Source organism: Drechmeria coniospora, chromosome 01 (assembly GCF_001625195.1).
Source record: "Drechmeria coniospora strain ARSEF 6962 chromosome 01, whole genome shotgun sequence".
NCBI lineage: Eukaryota > Fungi > Ascomycota > Sordariomycetes > Hypocreales > Ophiocordycipitaceae > Drechmeria > Drechmeria coniospora.
In genome coordinates this window covers 2446835-2466190 of record NC_054389.1, presented here as the reverse complement: position 1 = coordinate 2466190, position 19356 = coordinate 2446835, and the positions used below count along the sequence as shown (strand labels likewise).

The following is a 19356-nucleotide window of genomic DNA, read 5'->3' as shown; positions in this document are numbered from 1 at the left end:
TAAGTACTTACTGTACGGAGTACGGAGTACGGAGTACATGTTCTCCGCACTCCGTAAGTACTTATACGAGTAATTATAGTACTTGTACTGCTACTACGGCCAGTCCTTAATTGTACCGCATTTTACTGTACTTGGTATTCCGTAAACGCATTTGCTGGAGCATTACAGTACAATGCAGAGCGTATTCTTATTCTTATGGAAATTATGATGGCGATCGATGGCTTGCGATGGCGATGAACGGCCGCCACTGCCTGTAGAATAAAACGACAGCACGCATTGGCAGGCAAACCCCACCGTTCATACATGTTAGTAGATGTATGATACAGTAGTTGTACTTGCTGTACAAGTAAGACTTGAGTACTTTTAGTAGGTATTGCACAATATATTACTCCGAACTATGCTGGTAAAGTAAGTAAGTGCAGGACATGCACAGCAAGGACATGCACATGTACGGTAGTGTTACTACTTGTAAGTACTTACTTAAGTACAGTAGTCGTGCTCCGTAATTACTTACGTACTTACGGAGTACTACTACAGTATATATTTCAAGTACTTAGCATTACCACCCCGACAACGGAGTACACATGTGCCATAGTATTTTCCATCTGTACTCCGCACATGAGCAGAGAAAGGACAAGGTACAAAGTACTGTACACGTAGGCGTACTGCCAAGTGAGCATTGTACGAGAACTCGTACTTGACATGTTGCATGCAAGTAAGTAAGTACATGTACACCTACAAGTACATACAAGGTATTGCTAGAACTGAATGATGCAGCAATGGATGGTCACGAAGCGTCGCATCATGTTGCAGAGGCGGATCCAGGACGGCTCGCACAGGGCCAATCGGGACGCGGGACTTAGCAATCACAGCCAATCAATTCCCTGCAGGGAACCGTTGTCGTCCTTGCCCTGGCTTCCTTGGCGTGCCGGTGCAGAGGCCGGGCCGGCGCGACTCCGATCATCGGAGTTACGCTTTCGGTGGTGGGGGGCGAGGGGGGGAGCTCCGAGGCCGGTGGTGGTCGGCTCAGCAGAGCAAGGCATGCTGGGTGGCCGGCTGGTGGGGAGGAGAGGCATGATACGGACACCTCTGTCCTCTACCCAATCGCCTCGCTTCCTTCATCGTCTCCTCTGTGCGTTGGAGCGTCGGTGGGTTGGCTTGGATATTTACGTGCCTTGGGTCTCTCCGGTGCTCCGAAGAGAAGAGAAATAATAATAGTGGGCGGCAGAAGCCGTACGAGTACTTGCAAGTACATGGGTTCCAACCCGTCGCACGGCTAATGTAAGTACAGTACTTGCAGTATACGCCAACCACAGTATACCGCTAGGTGACATGCGGTGTGGCCTCCCATGGGCAACTCGGACGGGTCGAATGCTTTCGAGTAGGTAGGTGTGCAGTGCATGTAGGTGCGCAGTGCATGTACGGCGTACAGTACACCTGCGACGTACTCTCATGTTCCCTTGCAAGCGTACACCTAGTTGTACTGTCTGTACGTGTACATGTCGGTACATGTCGGTGTACGTGGCGAGCGGGCAGGAACTAATACCCAAGGAATCGAAAGAGCGAACCTCTGCGCCAGGTCTTCCGCCCCACCCTGGGGGCCGCTTGGTGCTGGCGATGTCGGCGTCGTCGGCAACCTCATTCGCTCGCTCGCTTGTACTAGGCAGGCACTGCGCCCCTTCAGGGAGGGTACGTCCAGGACTCGGAAGGTCCCCCCCGCTGGTCGCTGCGAGTCTTAGTCGTCCCTTCGCATCGAGGTACCAATGCGTGGTGGCTACCTTCCCCGTTACCTGCTCCTGCTCCGTAACGGACCCAAAACATGCTACCTACGAGGCAGGTACCATTACCCGTTCGCTATAATATTTATTCCTGAACTTCCCTCCATCGACTTGCCCGTCTTCCCTCCTCTTACTATCTATCCACTCCTCCTCCTTCAATTCCGCATCCTCGCTCCTCCAGCGACACCCTCCGACGTTGCCCACGATGCCCGTCTCGGAAAGCGCGCGGCGGACGCTGTACGACAAGGTGCTCTCGCACCACATCGTCGACGAGAAGCTCGACGGCACCATTCTGCTCTACATTGGTATGTCTCTCTGCCTGGACTGCGTCTGGACCGCGTACGGCCTGTGCCTGCCCGGCCCTGTGCCGGCCTGCAGCCCCGTTGCATGGCATTGCATGTATGGTCCGAGTTGATTGCTGACTTTGGTGCAGACAGACACCTTGTTCATGAGGTGACATCACCGGTGCGTCCGCCGCGAACCTTGTCTTGGCCCCCCTCCCCTGTCTCCTCCCCGCCCTCACCCTGGTCGGGAAGCGGAGGACGGCGTTGAGGGCGAGAGGCATATAGGCCATTCCACTTGCACGCATGCGCAATGCGCACGCATGCGAATGCACATGCACACCTCGGGGCTGACGGAAGCGCCAACAGCAAGCTTTCGAGGGCCTCAAGAAGGCCGGCCGCAAGGTCAGGAGACCGGACTGTACCCTCGCGACGACTGATCACGTACGTATGGAAAATGCGTTGCATGGAACAGTCCATCCCCGTCGGCCACGGCGGCGCCATGGCACGCTCAGTCGCTGACTCGCTCGCCACCCCCTCAGAATGTGCCGACGTCGTCGCGAAAGGCCCTCAAGGACATTGCCTCCTTCATCGAGGAGGACGATTCCCGCACCCAGTGCGTGACGCTCGAGGAGAACGTCAAGGACTTTGGCCTCGCCTACTTTGGCCTCGGCGACAAGCGACAGGGCATCGTCCACGTCATCGGCCCCGAGCAGGGGTTCACCCTCCCCGGCACGACGGTGGTCTGCGGCGATAGCCACACGTCGACGCACGGCGCCTTTGGCGCCCTGGCCTTCGGCATCGGCACCAGCGAGGTCGAGCACGTGCTCGCGACGCAGTGCCTCATCACCAAGCGCAGCAAGAACATGCGCATCCAGGTCGACGGCGAGCTGGCCCCCGGCGTCAGCTCCAAGGACGTCGTCCTCCACGCCATCGGCAAGATCGGCACCGCCGGAGGCACCGGCGCCGTCATCGAGTTCTGCGGCTCCGTCATCCGCAACCTGAGCATGGAGGCCCGCATGTCCATCTGCAACATGGCCATCGAGGGCGGCGCCCGTGCCGGCATGGTGGCCCCGGACGACATCACGTTCGAGTACCTCAAGGGCCGTCCACTGGCCCCCAAGCACGGCTCGGACGAGTGGAACGCCGCCGTCGCCTTCTGGAGGTCCCTGCAGTCGGATGCCGACGCCAAGTTCGACGTGGACGTGTTCATCGACGGCGCCGACATCGTCCCGACGGTGACGTGGGGCACGAGCCCCGAGGACGTCGTGGCCGTCACCGGCGTCGTCCCGGACCCCGAGACGTTCGCCACGGAGGCCAAGAAGGTGGCTGGCCGCCGGATGCTCGAGTACATGGGCCTCACGGCCGGCACGCCCATGGAGGACATCGTCGTCGACAAGGTCTTCATCGGCTCCTGCACGAACTCGAGAATCGAGGACCTGCGGGCCGCCGCCCACGTCGTCAAGGGCAGGAAGATTGCCGCCAACATCATGCGCGCCATGGTGGTGCCCGGCTCCGGTCTGGTCAAGGCCCAGGCCGAGGACGAGGGCATCGATCAAATCTTTCTCGACGCCGGCTTCGAGTGGCGAGAGGCCGGCTGCAGCATGTGCCTCGGCATGAACCCCGACATCCTCTCGCCCAAGGAGCGGTGCGCGAGCACGTCGAACCGAAACTTTGAGGGCCGCCAGGGTGCCCAGAGCCGGACGCACCTCATGTCGCCCGTCATGGCCGCCGCCGCCGCCCTCGTTGGCAAGCTCGCCGACGTCCGCAAGCTCGCCGACTACCAGACCAGCCCCCACGTGCAGGCTCGCGTGGCGCCCGCGACGAAGCCTCTGCCCGTCGCCAACGGCGTCGCCAACGACGCGCACGAGCGAGAGGTGATTGCCGACCAGCCCGAGGACGTGGAACCCCACACCAACACGTCGGTGCCCAACGGCGCCTCGTCGGCCGGCCTGCCCAAGTTCCTCACCCTCAAGGGCGTCGTGGTGCCGCTCGAGATGGCCAACGTCGACACGGACGCCATCATCCCCAAGCAGTTCCTCAAGACCATCAAGCGGACGGGCCTCGGCACCGCCCTCTTCCACGCGCTCCGGTACGAGCCGGACGGGTCGGAGAACCCCGGCTTCGTCCTCAACCGGGAGCCGTACCGGCAGTCGAAGATCCTCGTCTGCACCGGCGCCAACTTTGGCTGCGGCAGCTCGCGGGAGCACGCGCCGTGGGCCCTCCTCGACTTCGGCATCAAGTGCGTCATCGCGCCGTCGTTTGCCGACATCTTCTTCAACAACACGTTCAAGAATGGCATGCTGCCGATCCGCATCGAGAATGCGGCGGACCTCGAGGCCATCGCCGGCGAGGCCCGGGCCGGCCGCGAGATCGAGATCGACCTTCCGAGCCAGGTGATCAGGAACGCTGCCGGCGACAGCATCTGCCGCTTCGACGTCGAGGAGTTCCGCAAGCAGTGCCTCGTGGATGGGCTCGACGACATCGGCCTTACGATGCAGCTGGAGGGCAAGATCACGGCCTTTGAGAAGGCCATGACGGCGAAGACGCCCTGGCTCGACGGTTCCGGCTACCTGAAGAGCGTCGGCGGCCGGCTGGCGGTCCAGGCGGTGCCTGTGCCGACGACGAACCGCGGCGAGGAGAAGAAGGAGCCGCTAGACTGGTAACGGTGGGCAGCCGGGACGGAGCATGGGATGGGATGGAGGCGTATCGGTTCTGCTTCACACTTGTCTCGAAAGGAACGGACGGTGATGTGTTTTTTTTTTCGATATCGCACGACGAACGGATGGGCGTTTCCCCTGGTCGGGGGCTGGCTCGCGGACAGGGGCACTTTTTTCATTTTCTGTATAGAGAAAGGTTACTTCGTGTAGATGAAGCCCGTCCAGCTAAGCTAGATGGTCATGTTGGACACATGTTGGGTTGATGATGCCGTGCCAGCGATGGTGATGGTGACGGTGAGAATATGACATGCATACTGGATATGCACACCTGGTGTAGGTGAGATCCATGCACCCAGATGATGTTAAGACACATGTTGGGTCAACGATGCCGTGCCGGCGATGGTGATGCTGCTGATGAGAATGTTGGTATGCATTCTAGCTATTCACACCTGCTACTTGCTGCAGCTGAGGTCCATGTAGTTGGATGGCAATGCTCGGTACTTGTTGGATCGATGACATCATCCCAGCGACAGCGATGATGATGATGACAATGCTGTCATGCATGCTAGCCATGAACATCCGCTGCCTGCTGGTACAACTGTTTCGCACCATTTTGACAGCTCTCGCAAGTGCGGCTCGCATACATGCAGCCACTCCCTCCTTCCGGCCCTGCCAGCGGTCACGATGGATCTCGCAAGATGCCGACGTGGACGACAAAGCCAGCCCGGGATTGCAGCCCATCGAACAGCAAGCGGTCGGGGACACGCCAGACGTGAAAGCGCTCCAGGAAGGCGCGCAGCCAGGTAAGGAAGACGTCATCGCTGCGGAGCTGTTGCGCAACGATACACAAGCAAGGCCGCCGACGCCGCTTGACGCGGCCTTCATCATCACCATCATCATCATCATCAACCTGGCCCTCGTCCTCAGCGTCTCCGTCAGCATCAGCATCCCGTGCGCGCAGAAGGCACAGATCGGCGCAGGTCTGTACAAAGGGGGCGACGAGGTCGTAATTGAAGACGCAGTCGCAGGAGATGATGGCGTCGAAGCCGCTGCTCATGGCTCGATCCACGAAAACGGAGCGAACCTCATCCGTCTCCCAGTCCAGGGTTCGAAAGAGCACCTCGCCGTGGTGGGACGGGTCGTCGGCTCGGCCTCTTCTTCCCCGACGACCAGCGGACGGTGGCGGGTTTTCGGCGAGGTTCTGCGTCACGAGCCGCTGGACGTACGGTTGGTCGGTGAGGAGGTACGTCGAAACGAATGGGCGCAAGGCGAGGGCACAGAGCGGTGAGATGCCGCACCCGAGCTCGACAACGGACGGGCGCCGGCGCAGGAGCTCTAGGAGGGGGTTGGCCGGTTGCGAGAGCCAGGAGGCAAATATGGGCGTCACTTTCCAGACAACTGCATGTTGAGCAGTTCACTCTGTCAGTGGCGAGAAAGAGGAGAGGCGGGGGGGGGTGAGATAGGCGAACCGGCTCCGGTTGTGCCACCTGCGCGGGTCGACGACAGCACCGTCGGCGACTGGTGGATGGTGAAGGTGCGGTTGCCGATGGCGATTTCGAGGCAGCGGGCCTTGGGGTCGATGAAGCCGAGGTCCTGCGAGGGCAAGGGCTGCGAGTAGAGGAGGAACGTTTCTGGGGGGCCATGTCAGCAGCTGGTGGTGGGGTGCATCGCAGGAGTCCCGCCGTCGCTTGATTTCTTGCCTTCATCTGCGTCTTCCACCTCGTCGTCAAGGATGAACTGCAGCTTCTCCTTCAGACCCATTTCCAGCCAGCTCGCGGCCAATGCTAGGCGATGGTGATGGAGTAGGTCGCTGTCGTCGTTTCATCGTACGGCGTCGCCGTTTCCTGGACTCGTCTTCTCACCAGGCCGACTGGCTCGTTGCCAAGTCGACGTCGACGTCGACGTCGATACTGAGGTTGAGATCGAAGCAATGTCGAAGCTGAGGTTGAGGCCGAGGTCGGAGGGAAAGAGAGAAGCAACGCAATGCTCCGTCGTTGCTCTCGGTACGAAAGATGAATAAATACACACCGGTACAACTTGGGTGCAAATGTTCCAGCCTTGCCCCGCCCCCACCTCGGCATCGGCCACTGATCCCGGTCCTTCTCCGAGACGGATTGGACCCTCTGTTTCCGTCGGCTTGCGCATGATTGAGGCCGATGGCAAGGAGGCTTCGTGGAAGACACGGCGGAAGAGTCAGAGGGTTAGACTGGAGTGCAAGTTTGGTACTATGTCACGTCATGAGGGTTATTCATCCATCCACCCATCGACTGCTACGTCAAACATCTCTTCGACATCCGTCGCCAAGCAGACGTCCACATACGACAACAGCAGAACAGGAGAGGCCCCTCATCAACCCCTTCTCTCCCTTTCGCAAGCTCCGGTCCAGGCCGGGAGGAGAAAAATACAAAGTGGACGGCGCCGGGATCCTTTTGTGGCCGCGTCTCGGCCGCCGGGTCGGGCATCAGACAAGCCCGTCGTAGAGGGACAGGGCGGAAACGATAGTTTCATCGCGCTTGCTGCCCTCCTTGAACTCGTCCATGTCTAGCGACCCGTTCTCGTCCTTGTCCATCATGCGGAAGATTTTCTTCACGCGCTTCTCGGGGGTGTCCTCGTCGTCGGGGAGCTTGACCATGGATCCGACCTAGACAGTCATGGTGGTGAGCGACATATTCCGCGCGACCGGGACGGGGGCGGAGATGAAGGAGGCGGACAAGGGGTGGGAAGGGACGTGGCAGTGAGTGCGACTGTGGGGGTGAGCGTGGGAGCGAGAAGGGGGAGTGGCGAACCATCTTGTAGATTGCCTCGACAATCTGGAGCATCTCATTGTAGCTTATCTTGCCGTCGCCATCAATGTCGTAGAGCTGAAAGGCCCAGTCCAGCTTGTCCTCCATCCTCCCGCGGCTCGTAACGCTCAGGGCACAAATGAATTCCTTGAAATCGATGGTGCCCGACTTGTCGCTGTCGAAGACGTTGAAGACATAGTCGGCAAACGAGCTGGGGTCCCCAAAAGGGAAGAATTGGCGGTAAATCTTCTGGAACTCCTCCTTGGAGAGCATGCCCGACGGGCAGTCCTTGAGAAAACCTGCCGAGGGTGATGGTCGTGAGCGGGAGTACAATGGATCGGCAACGAGGGGACGACGACGACGACGACGACGACGACGACGACAAGGCGGGGCGCATCATACCCTTGTACCACTGTTGCAGCTCCTTCTTGTCAAAGTGAGTCGACTTTTGGAGCTCGACAAGTTGCTCGGGGGAGAGCTTCGACTGTCTGCGGCAAGCATCAGGGTCAGCGGCTGCAGCGAGGAGGAGGCGGCCGCCGAGGGCGCGCGAGTCGGCGTCGACTCACGATTTACCCATCCTACTCGGGTCGACAGGTGGCGGCTTTCTTGCCGAGGTCAACGATGTCGGACGAAACTAGGCGGACGGTCAGGTCGAGGGATTGGCGGGATGCTGTCCGTCCGGGCCGTGGATGCTTCGTGGTACTCGTTCAATGGCCAAGCAAAGTGGCGGAGGAGGAAGAGGGCAGGGCCGATAGGCTAGGCTCGCGGCTGCCAGTCGTGCTTGCAACGTCGCCGTTGGTGCACCGTCGTAGGTCGAGCAAGACTCGTCCCCCGTCGAGTTGACTCGGGAAGGCAGGGACAAGAGAAGCGAAGGTTCGTGGCCGAAGGTGCGGGCGGCCGTGGATGAGGAGAGTCGTGAGGAGCCGTCGGTGGGATCAATCCAGCGGTCGCAGGCCGGGCGATTCGCTCGTTCGATGAGAGGACGCGGGATGAGGGCGCGGGGTGAGGAGACGAGGGGATGAGGGGACGAGGGAATGAGGCTTTGAGAGTAGGCTGAGTTGGAGAGGGAGGGGAAGATTGGAGGAGGGAGGGAAGAGGAGAGATCAGGCAGCGGAGTTCTTGCAGGTGGAAGAAATCTCTCGCGAGGAGCGTCGGTCGATCGGTCGGATGGTCGTAAGACCCAAAGAGCGAGCCGAGATTCGATCGAGACGTTGTGGCGGAGTATGGAAGGGTGGAGGAGCAAGGGTGGATCCGGCATGGGCAGAATAATAATGGGGAGAGACTGATTGACTGACAGTCAGAGCGAGAGTGGGAGGGTGGGGCGCGGCGGGCAGTTGTGTGTGGCTGTTGTGTGTGGCAGTTTGTGTGTGGCTGTTGTGTGTGGCAGTTGTGTGTGGTTGTTGTGTGTGTCAGTTGTGTGTGCAGAGCCTCCAACGGCCGCGTCGAGAGGTTAGATGGAGTTGCTGCTGCGCCGTCTTTGTCCGCCAATACCGGCGAATTATCATGAGCTGCTCGGCGGAGTGGCGAATACCTTCTCCGTGCAAGAACTGCGTTCACCTACATGGAAGCAAGCAGGCTGTTGGTGTACTGGTGCCGAGGTAGGGAGTACAGGTTGCATGGCCATTTCCAGAGGGAAAATTGACGACGGATGGATGGACGAATCCTCCTCCTCCTCCTCGGCCCTGCCTTGGCAGCTACGTCTACTTGGTCGTCGTCATTAACTCGCTGTGCTCCGTACATGGACCATGGATCGCTTCGCTCCCGTCAAAGATGCTGTCGCTCTCCTCGTCGACTATCCCACCACCGCCTTCATGCTCAGGCTCTCGAGGAAGCCTCCCAGATCCTCCTTCTTCACCTCGACGACGCAGTTCTCGAAGCTGTCGATGCGGACCCGCGACTTCGTTTCCGCGACGACCTCCTGGAAGGCGCTGCCGAACTTGTTGAGGCCGTACCCCCGAGTCTGCGTCGCCTGGTCTTCCTCCGTGGCCGAGTCTGCGTCCGAGTCCTCGTCCGAGTCGGACCCTTCCGACTCCGTCTCGTCCTCGTCCTCGTCGTCCCCTCGGGCAGCGGCCGCCCGCTTGTCCTCGCGGACCTTGCGCCGCGCCCTTCGTGACTCCTCCTTCGCCTCCGCCCGAGCGGCCTTCTCCTCGCGCCTCTTGCTCGCCGCCTCGCGGCTGAGAAAGGTGGTGTCGGGTCCGCCGCCGCCGCCGGTGCCGACCACGACGTAGACGCCGCGCTTCTCGTTGAGGCTGGCCACGACGAGAGGCGTGCCTCGTCCGCCCTGCGCGAGCTTGCCGTGCGCGTCCCTCTCCTGCTCCGCCAGCGCCTCGCCGATCCAGAGGGACAGCTTCGTCAGCGCGGCCGGGTGGGCGAAGAGCGAAACGTCGGGTCCGTCCTTGACGACGCACATGCGAAATGCCCGCAGATGCTTGATCTGTTTCTTGTTTATGAGCGACGTACCCGTGCGATAGATGGCCCGATGCAGGAATTGAGCCGTCGGGAGGCCGGCCTTGAGCGCGTCGATGCTGTCAATCTCCGGGTCAGCAACCAGTCTCTCGCGCGCGCACCGAGTCGGCATCGACCGTCGTTTGACCTACTCTTCCAAAGCATCGTACGCTTCCCAAAAGCGGCCGACGAACTCGACGCCCTGGGCCGAGTACTCGGCTTCGTCTTCCGCCTCCCGCGACGCTTGGCTCGCGCCAGAGGCCCCGTCCGCCGCGTGCCCGTGCTTCCCGACCTCCAGGAGGGCGCCGATGACGACGCCGACGTCCTGGGCGCTCAGCGTCGCTCGCCAACCCCAGCTGCGCACGAAGCCCCATCCGTCCTTGGCGCCGGCCCGGTCCTTGCCGTCCGTGTCGACGGCCGGCACCATCTCCTCGAGGTTGTAGAGCGAGCCGTACTTGAGGAGCTTGGCCCTCAGCTCGCGCTTGAGCATCATGTCCATGTGCGTGTAGCTCTGCTTGCACTGCGCCAGGCTCACCCCCATCTTCGCGAGGAGCTTGTGGAGCCGCTTGATGCCCGTCTCGCTCCACGTCTTGAGGCGAGAGAACAGGTAGGGGGAGTGCAGCATGCTGTCGTAGAGGCTCCAGTGCCGGATGAGGAGGAACCGGGGCTCCGGCGACAGCCGGATGGCCGTGTCCTCGGGGTTCCGCGCCGTCGTCGGTATCACCCCCGTGTTCTCCACCGCCACGCGACCGTTGGTGACCTCGGGCGGGTTGAGCCGTCGGACTTCGTCACGCAGCAGCTGCCGCAGCTGGGCGCCCCTCATGCCCATCCACCCCGTCGGCCGCCCCTTGTCGGTTCCGCGAACGGGAGCGGCGACCCCGGCCGATGATCGTCCGTACAGCTCCATCGACGTGACGCCGACGATGCTGAGCCACAGAAGGTCGTTGTCTTCCCGGCCCAGCTCGGACGCCAACGAGTACATCATCGACGAGATGGGCTCGGCAAACGAGGATCCCATCTTGTAGTAGTCGTGAAGGACCGCTTCCCGCTCTCGGCGCATGCGAATCAGCTTCCGCCTCAGCGCCCGCGCCGACGGTGCCGGTCCAGGCTGGGCCCCCGACGGCGGTTCAACGGCGTCGCTGGACAGGCCGACATCCGGATCGCGCAGCGACAAGAGTCCTCGTTGTCGTGGGGGGGAAGGGATCGGGCTCGACTGTGCGGCGTCAGTGGGAGGCCACGGATGCGATGGACCGTCGCGAACTCACCGAATTGCTCCTTCGTCGTTGACGAGGTCGGTCGTCGTCACCGCTCGAGTCGTCCTCGTTTCCGTCCGACCAGCTCTTCCGCTTCTGGCCCGCACGGGCAGCGTCCTCTTCGAAGCCTTCCTCATCCTCGGAAAGGCCTGCGTCGTCGTCGTCGTCGTCGTCGTCGTCGTCGTCGTCCACGTCGGGCATGTCCACCAGGGCGTGGTACGCGTCGCGCACGGCACCAAGGTCTTCCTCGACGTCGCCGTCGTCAAAGGCGACGATGCCACCCTTGCCCGCCTTGTACGAGCGCCCGATTTGACCGCCTTCGACGCCGACTGGACTCCTGGCCTGGTAGCTGCCCCTGTCGTGCGTCGCCGGCTCCAGAGGAAAGCCGCCGAAAAGGTTGCCCAAGTTCCACGGCCTGTGGGGGTCGATGACCCATACCTCGACGCCGCTGTAAGGAGAGTCCTCCCCGTCGGGCTCCAAACCCAGCAGCGGGCCGAGGTCGACCATGCCACCGACGCCCAGGCACACGACGACGCCGCCGGCGCCGCCTCGGCTCTCCATCATGGGAACGACGAGTTCGCTGCCGGCCCTCTCGAGGTCGCCGTAGCCCGCCACCGGCTGGATCTTGTGGGGAATGTAGTCATGCTTGAGAAGGCGGGTGAGGATGCGGCAGGCACAGAGTGCGTCGGGTTCCAGGGCCACGAGGATGAGCACCGGCGGCGAGAGGGGATGGCGCGTGTTTTGGAGGTGGGTGTAGAGCTTAGATATCAGAGACCGTGGCAGATACATGACGGAGGACGTCTACTCGTCTATCGCAACCGAGAGGCTTGCAACCCGACCGAACATGAGCTGGCGGGACGAGGTGGCCGTGGTGAGGGCTGCGGTCGAGAGCGCGCCGGGCGTGTCGACATGCGTGGTGGATAGGCAGACTGAAAAATAGAATCTGTACTGCATAAGAGATGATGTATGTATATGGCCAGCGACACCAACGGCGGCAGTATTGCAGAAAGTGATATGTTCGAACTGGTGGTGTTGAGCGCAGGTATTGTAGGTATCGCATCGGCACGACGTTATAGATTAAGTGGGGACGATGAAAGTGTTTACACCTCCGCCCTGCAGACGCGCACAGTGACGCGCCTGGCTTACAGAGGCCACTTGCGCGACGCTTCGTGTAAGTACTTGCTTAAGTATGAGATTACTTGGCATTTCGAGCACTTGTACTCTGTACTTGGTACGTACCACTGTGAGAGCGGGCACGATGACAGAAGAGGAAGGCGGGGAGGGAGGGGGCCTTTGACACCGCCACAGTACAGTATACTTGCGCCAAAAAAAATCTAACCTGTGGCGTTCTGCACGTACTGAAAGTGCAGTACTTGCACAGGCAGTACTTCGTATTCAGTACAGCAATTGAAGTAGGTACAATTTCGCTTCCGGGACGTTTCAATGCTGCACCTAAGTACTCCGTATTTACAGTACAAATTACTAAACTACTAGGTACCAAATACGGAGTACTCCGTACTTAGTACTTAGGTACCCAGTTCCTATACACTTACTCCGTACTTGCAAATACCCATGCATGTACTTTCAAGTAATAGGGCACGTACTGCACAAGCGTTATGGATTAACGTGCTGTGCATGTACACCTACAACTACAAGTAACGGAGTGCAGGCACGGAGTACTCGGTATCATATTCATCGATCTGCAAACTACGGAGCACAGCATAGTAAGTACTGTAAGTAGGTGTGCATATATGTACACTGGCTTGTATGGAAGCCAGCCATCGGCCGACCTTGTAGCCCTCCCTACCCTATCCAGCGGTCCCAAACGGATAATGTACACGACTACGGAGTGCAAAGTTCACTGGTCTACTCGTCCTCAGGTATACAAGTACGATGAAATGATCCGTACGCGGTAGTTGGCGGTGCTAGTTGCGGGTACGTGTACACTGGTATGTGGAAATGTCAAGATCCCCTACCAACCGACCCATATCTTTCTTTCCTCACCACTTGCGGTACGTCATCTCCCTGTATCAGTGCAGTGTCCTTCTGTAAACCCAATCGACATTCGCCGGCCATCGTGGCCATTTTTTATAATTCGTTAATTGTCAAACATACTTCCCGCTCCCTGGCGGCCGCCCCTGTCTTCTTCCATCGGCAGCCCGAATGCGCCAAAGTTGCCAAACGCCTGCAATGCTCCGACATCATCATACTCGGGCGAAAGGTACGACCAGTCCATTCCATTACCATGCAACTGCGTGGGGACGTGAGGCGTAGGTGGTGCCGGTGCAGTGCCGGTCACGGACGCATCCGCTGACGAGGGCGTCATCGCTTCGACTCGTCCCCACGAGCCAGTGGCTGTGGTTTTTCCACGGCTTTGCGCCGACGGGAGATCAACGGGCGTTGCCTCGAGGTCCGGATCCTGAAGGTTCTCTGCCCGAGCCTTGCGACGCACCTCCGACCGTTGGCGGAGAAGGCCAATAAACTGTGGAGGGTTGACTTCTTCGCCCGTGGCTTGCATGGCTGCCTGATGAGCGTCCCATGCTTTCAGGAATAGATTTCCAAAAGCCATGTGCATAGGACTGCGCGAGTGGCTGAGCAAGCCTCTGAGCTCGTGATTGCTAGCCATTGTGCTCCACGCTCGCTCCACCGGCATGCCCGTGACACGGGTACGAAGCTCCTGGACGAGGAACATGTATGCCGGGAAGGGAAAGTAGTGCATCGAGTACCACCTGAAAGGTCGTAGGCTCTCGGACGATTGCACGGTATTGTCGTGCTCGATCATCTGCGTGGAGAGCTCGAACAGGCTGTCTCGCTCGGCGTCCTCGAGCGGCATCGCTTCCGCGTTGTGTATTCGGACGAGGAAGTCAACGATGCGCATCTTGCACAACGTTTGCCGCGTCATGGTCAAAGTGAAGAGGTGCAGGGGGATCTTTGGGTCGCACTGTGGCAGGTATTTGCCTTCGACGTGCGCACAGAACCCGTCGAGGGTGTACGACGGCGACTCTTGTCCGGCGATGCGAATGGTTGCCCCCGGACTCCTCGCGGCCGATGTCTGCGATGAGCCTTGACCGACCTTGGCCGTCTTGGTCTTATTCACCCTGTGGCAGTCCCGGCTGCCATTGCCAGCAACGGCCATGGCCATTTCAACGCGGCTGAGGGCGAAGAGCATCTCCGTCGGGCCGCTGTGGGGCAAAGGCGAATCCGTGCCCTCGACGTGAAGATCGGCGTCGTTGACGTTCAGGGGCATCTTGCAATCTCCACCGCCCGACAGCGCTGTGACGGTCGAGCCCGTTATCTCGCCGATGCGGCGATCGTACCCGACGATTGTCCACCACAGACGCCGGCGCTGCTCCATCTCGAACGGCGAAAGGCCGAATCCGGCGGGGTCGCGGTGGAGGCCCATCCGCTGCGCGATGCGGACGGCAATGCCGATCAAGCAAAAGACGTGACGCGGATCCACGTACCATCGCAAGGCCAACTGCGCAGTCAGCCCATCATTCTGTCAGCACCGGCAGCAAACGTGCCGGCGTAGCAATGGGACGGTACGCACCAGGTACAGGGTGTATGCCTGCAGCGATGTGAAGTCGTCGTTGCGCAAAAAGCCAGCGTTGAGCAAGGCTTGCTGCAGAGCCGAGAAGTAGCGCCCGAGAAGATCCCTTTTCAGCTCCCCGAATCTTTCAAGAACCTCGGCATCGTCGAGGGACGTAACGGCCATTGAATATATGGCAAACATGAGAGCCTCGATGTTTTTCGGCATCCTGTGCAAGCATGATGTTGCGTCCACAATTTGACCCTGGACGGTGGGGACGTGGGTGATCTTCAACAGCGGATTGACGTTGTCAATGTAGAGCTGCCACAGTTGAAATATTTGGATTGTGGACGGATGGGCGTCAGTGACGGATTCTACCCGACCATCGGTGACGAAGGGAAAGCCACCCTGGTTGCCGAACATGTTGTCGAACGCACGGTGGAGAGTCGAGCCATCGACTTCGTCGTCGGAAGAATCACGGAGGAGCTGTTCACTAGCCCGGAACTGGGCCAGCAGTCAGCACGCTTTGCATCTAGCAACGATGAAGTGCAGTCCACATCTGAGCTCTCGAACGGGGAAAGGGGCAGGTGGAAGGGTGGACCGACTTCTTTGTGGAGGGAGAGACAAGATCGGCGTGGCCTGGAGTCTTCTGTCAGAAGAAACGTCTTTTGCCGAGGAAAAGGCGAGGCCGTCTACGAGCACATACCTTTCCTTCCGGGATGCCGCAGATCGTGATGTGCCGGCGACATCCGGTGACGCCTTGAGGCTCTCAAACTCATCTTCGAGCTCGTCGACACCGTCCATCGGCGGGAGGTCGCTCGGCAGATCATGGCCGATGGGATCAAAGTGGATGCCATGCTCGGTCAATATGGTTTCGTACCGCTGGAGACGTTCTATGAGTTCCTTCTCTTGAATTCGTCTCCTTCTCCGGCGAGGAGGCGCCGGGGGGATGACCCTGCACTCGGCGCCGGACTTGACACAGTTGGAACAGGGCTTTCTCTTGTCACACCTGACCTTGCGCTGCTGACAGAGGACGCAGCTGGTGCCACGGGTAAGCTTCATGGCTGCAGGGTCCGCCTGACAGACCTGCTCGGCCTGCGGCGCTGGCGTTGGACCGGTGTGTAGGTACTGCGCAGGCAGAGTCCTTTCGGAGGACATGCTGACTTGTATATGCTCCACCAGCGCCGGGAGGTGCGTTTCTAATGGGCAACAGAATATCCAGGCTCAAGCTGAAAAAAAAAAAGCAGACCGGCTGTCCGTGCCGTTGTCGGGGATGACCAGGTTGCGTTGCGAGCCTCGGCTGCTGAGAATGGCACATTTCCAGGAGCAGTAGGCGTGAACGGCGTGCTCGGTGTTGGCCCTTCGGCATTGAATGAGTATTCCTAGGGGGGAACGTGTGTGTAATGAACGTGCCCATGTGAACTGTGAACTGTGAGGACGAGTAAAGTGGTGAAGTGGTGGTGGAGTGATGCTGCTTGCTTGGCTACGCCTTTCCATCCAGAACTAGATAGGGAGGAAATAGTTCCTAGGTATTTTGCAGATCGTCATCTTTTTCTCGTCGTTGCAGGCACGGGTGAGGAGTAGTTTCGTAGCACGTTGAAAAGAAGTTGCAGCATGTAGCTGATTGACAGAGGCAATGCACGATCCATGGCTGATGTCGGATGCTTGGCGTTCTTGCTGCCCCTCAGTGGCCGCCACCCCAGACGATGAGTCCGTACCTCCCGAAACGGCATAGTACAAGCAATCCAACGTCGATGATTTCATTTCAACCGTTGCTCTCGACGAAGGCGTCTGCCGATAGGATGCCATTGAGAGAGCGATTGAAGTCCAAAAGACATGGAATGGGTCGCATAGTACGGCCAACGTGGAAAGGTGCGCCTTTGACATCTCAATCATAAACGGATCGGATTCTGCCGCACCCACGATGGGGGTCGAAGGTCGCATGACTCCTGTACTGTGAATCTCGGGATACCAGATGGATACCGTATGTATGTAAGTACAGGCAATGGAGTAATATACTTAGTATTAGTACGAAGTAGTATTAGTAGTATTATATCTACGGAGTATTTGTATTAGTCCATGCACGATTGCATGTACTGAAGTGCATTACTTGAGCTTCGCTGTCGCGCCATATCGGATTTGGTCTTGTTGGTGGAATTACTGCGTACGAGTGAGTACATCTACTGTCAACTCCAACCCCGACTGGGGAGCCAATCCATCGGGGGCAACATCCCGGTTCGATCGACAGGTGCTACAGAATTCTGTAAGTAGCACAAGACAAGGAGTACCTGGGAATCGCATCTGCTTCGCTTGAAGTCGAAACTCAGCTTCCTGTCCTCCTTTTTTTTTGGGGGGGGGGGGGGGGGGGGTGAATGGAGCTATACCCTGGAGTCGAACACGCTCGCAGAAAATAGTACTGCCTAGTAATAGTTAGTACCTGGTAGGTACGGCGATGGCTGTGGCCAACTGGACGTCAAAAAGCTAGCGAGCAAGCCCCTAAACAAACCCCCTCCTCCCCTCTTCCCGTAAGTACTCCCCTACCTCCCCGCTCCACCTCCAGTGGTTCGTGCTTCCATGCTTCAAAGGGTACCTAAGTATGTACATACAAGTACATGAACTGTGTACCTAGTACTTACAGCACAACTGCCAACCTAGCACACAGTACGGAGTGCTGTACAGTAATTGTTCAATTACTAATAGCAGTAGTACTCCGTTGGTCGTACCAGGTCACTACTTGTACCTGCTTGTACCTAAATGGACGTAATGCACTGGCACGCGGCATGGACCACCAACTTCGAATCTACACCTACGCCTTGTATTTGGTACTGTACCGATCACCGCACCACCTCCAACCATGTGCCGTATTTGAATTGTCTTCGCCGCCCCGACTTCTCTCTCTCTCTGATTTCTATTTTGTCTTGCCGAGCCTTTTCCCTGTTCATTCTTCCTCGTAATTTCCCTCTTTGGCTCTGCGGCGGGAAAACTGGAATCACAATGGAGGCTGCGACAGCCAACCCCCTCATCTCGAGCAAGATGAACTCCCAGATGCGCGTCATTCTTCATCCCCTCGTCCTCCTCACCATATCCGACTACATCACTCGCCACACCCTTCGAGGCCAGTCCGGTCCTATAGTCGGAGCTCTTCTTGGCCGGCAACGTGGATGCGACATCACGGTCGAGAACGCCTTCGAATGCCACATGCGCTCTGCTCCCGCCGTGGACGGCGGCTATCTGCTCGATGACGACCGATTTCGGTCGAGGCTGAAGCAAAGTCCGTCACTCCATTCGAGCAACACGGCATCGGCGGCCGAATGAATGCTGACTTCAGCCAGTGGCGGCCGTGCACGCGGAGCGACAGCTCGACTTCGTTGGCTGGTACACGCTCGTTCCATGCTCCGGCCCGACCAGCACCATCCTCCCCATCCACAATCAGATACTCCGCGGCTGGAACGAGTCTGCCATCCTCCTAGCCTTCCATCCAGAGGAAGCCGCCCTCCGCTCGGTGGGTGGCAAGCTTCCTCTCACCGTGTACGAGAGCCGATACGAGGTCGATGGCGTCCACAATGACCAAGACGGCGAGGACAGAACGATGGACTACGGCGAACCGGCGACGCTCAAGCTCCAGTTTTGCAAAGTCCCCCACTCCGTTGAGTCGGACGAGACCGAGATGATCAGCATGAACTATGTCGCATCCGCCCAGGGGCGCGCTTCCACCACGGCGACGAGGAAAGGGCGGCCGGCACGATCGGTCGAAATGAACAGCAAGGGGAAGCGTCGCCTGGTCGAGGGCCGTGCAGATGGAGCCAAGACGGAGAAGGGACCGGCCGAAGACAGCGCTCGCCTCACGCGGGAGGAGGAATACATGATCGAGTCTCTCGTCACCAAGGCCAATTCCATCAGGATGCTTCACTCCCGGATCCGTCTCCTCCTCGCCTATCTGGAGCGGTTGCCGGACGCGCTCACGACGGGCGAACAAGACGATCCCGAAAGCATGGACACCGACAGCATCACCCCTTCGCTGCCCATACTGCGACGGATCCAAGCCCTCGTCGGCAGCCTCGGCCTCGTCATTCCCTCGAACCAAGAAGCGTACGACCAGGGTATGGATCGGAAGGCCAACGACGTCCGCCTCATGGGCCTGCTCAACGACGTCATGCAAGAGGTCCGCCAGGCACGCTCCGTCGGCAAGAAGGTTGGCATCATCGAGTCGGCCAAGGCGGGGAGACGCCGCGCCTCGGCAGGACATTTCATGCGCTCCATGCATTCCAAGAACTCGATGCACTCGATGAACCCGGCACATTCGGTGAACCCCAAGCACTCGATGAACTCGACGAACCCCAAAAGCCCCAAGCACACCATGCACTCTCCGCGACCCCTGAACTCGATGAACTCGATGCAAACCTTGTACGCCCTCGACGGCCTTGGGGGTATGCGATTTTAGCTCCTCCCTGCCGTCTTCCGTCCTGCCGTCTCACCGTCCCGCTGGCATGGATTGGCTCCGCTTATGGTGAGGCATTGTAGACGGGCACGAGTTCATTCATCTGCCTTGGTTGGGAAAAGGACAGCTTGTACCTGCGATAGAAAGCAAGCATGCTAAATGGAGGTCCGGCTTCGGGCGAGCAAGTCG

The 19356-nt window shown here is 59.1% G+C and overlaps 5 protein-coding genes across 5 annotated transcripts; 2 read left to right on the top strand and 3 right to left on the bottom strand.

Annotated features, from left to right (window-relative positions):
- Positions 1–1983: 1983 nt before the first annotated feature.
- DCS_00675 (3-isopropylmalate dehydratase) lies at positions 1984–4725 on the top strand (the record flags this gene model as incomplete). The annotated part of the gene is made up of 4 exons (XM_040798014.1): positions 1984–2083; positions 2212–2243; positions 2429–2503; positions 2602–4725. The coding sequence occupies 4 exons, from the start codon at positions 1984–1986 to the stop codon at positions 4723–4725; spliced, it is 2331 nt and encodes a 776-aa protein (XP_040658897.1).
- A 673-nt stretch (positions 4726–5398) lies between these two features.
- On the bottom strand, positions 5399–6864 carry DCS_00674 (uncharacterized protein; the record flags this gene model as incomplete). The annotated part of the gene is made up of 3 exons (XM_040798013.1): positions 5399–6117; positions 6189–6350; positions 6582–6864. 3 exons carry the CDS (start codon positions 6862–6864, stop codon positions 5399–5401), a joined length of 1164 nt encoding a protein of 387 aa, XP_040658896.1.
- Positions 6865–7180: 316 nt separating this feature from the next.
- Positions 7181–11989, bottom strand: DCS_00673 (putative sna41 protein; the record flags this gene model as incomplete). The annotated part of the gene is made up of 8 exons (XM_040798012.1): positions 7181–7360; positions 7506–7801; positions 7905–7990; positions 8069–8136; positions 8206–8784; positions 9304–10027; positions 10100–11160; positions 11213–11989. The coding sequence occupies 8 exons, from the start codon at positions 11987–11989 to the stop codon at positions 7181–7183; spliced, it is 3771 nt and encodes a 1256-aa protein (XP_040658895.1).
- Positions 11990–13298: 1309 nt separating this feature from the next.
- On the bottom strand, positions 13299–15887 carry DCS_00672 (uncharacterized protein; the record flags this gene model as incomplete). Its single annotated transcript, XM_040798011.1, has 3 exons — positions 13299–14699; positions 14751–15222; positions 15436–15887. The coding sequence occupies 3 exons, from the start codon at positions 15885–15887 to the stop codon at positions 13299–13301; spliced, it is 2325 nt and encodes a 774-aa protein (XP_040658894.1).
- Positions 15888–17723: 1836 nt separating this feature from the next.
- On the top strand, positions 17724–19170 carry DCS_00671 (uncharacterized protein; the record flags this gene model as incomplete). The annotated part of the gene is made up of 2 exons (XM_040798010.1): positions 17724–18000; positions 18062–19170. The coding sequence occupies 2 exons, from the start codon at positions 17724–17726 to the stop codon at positions 19168–19170; spliced, it is 1386 nt and encodes a 461-aa protein (XP_040658893.1).
- Between the last annotated feature and the right edge of the window lie 186 nt (positions 19171–19356).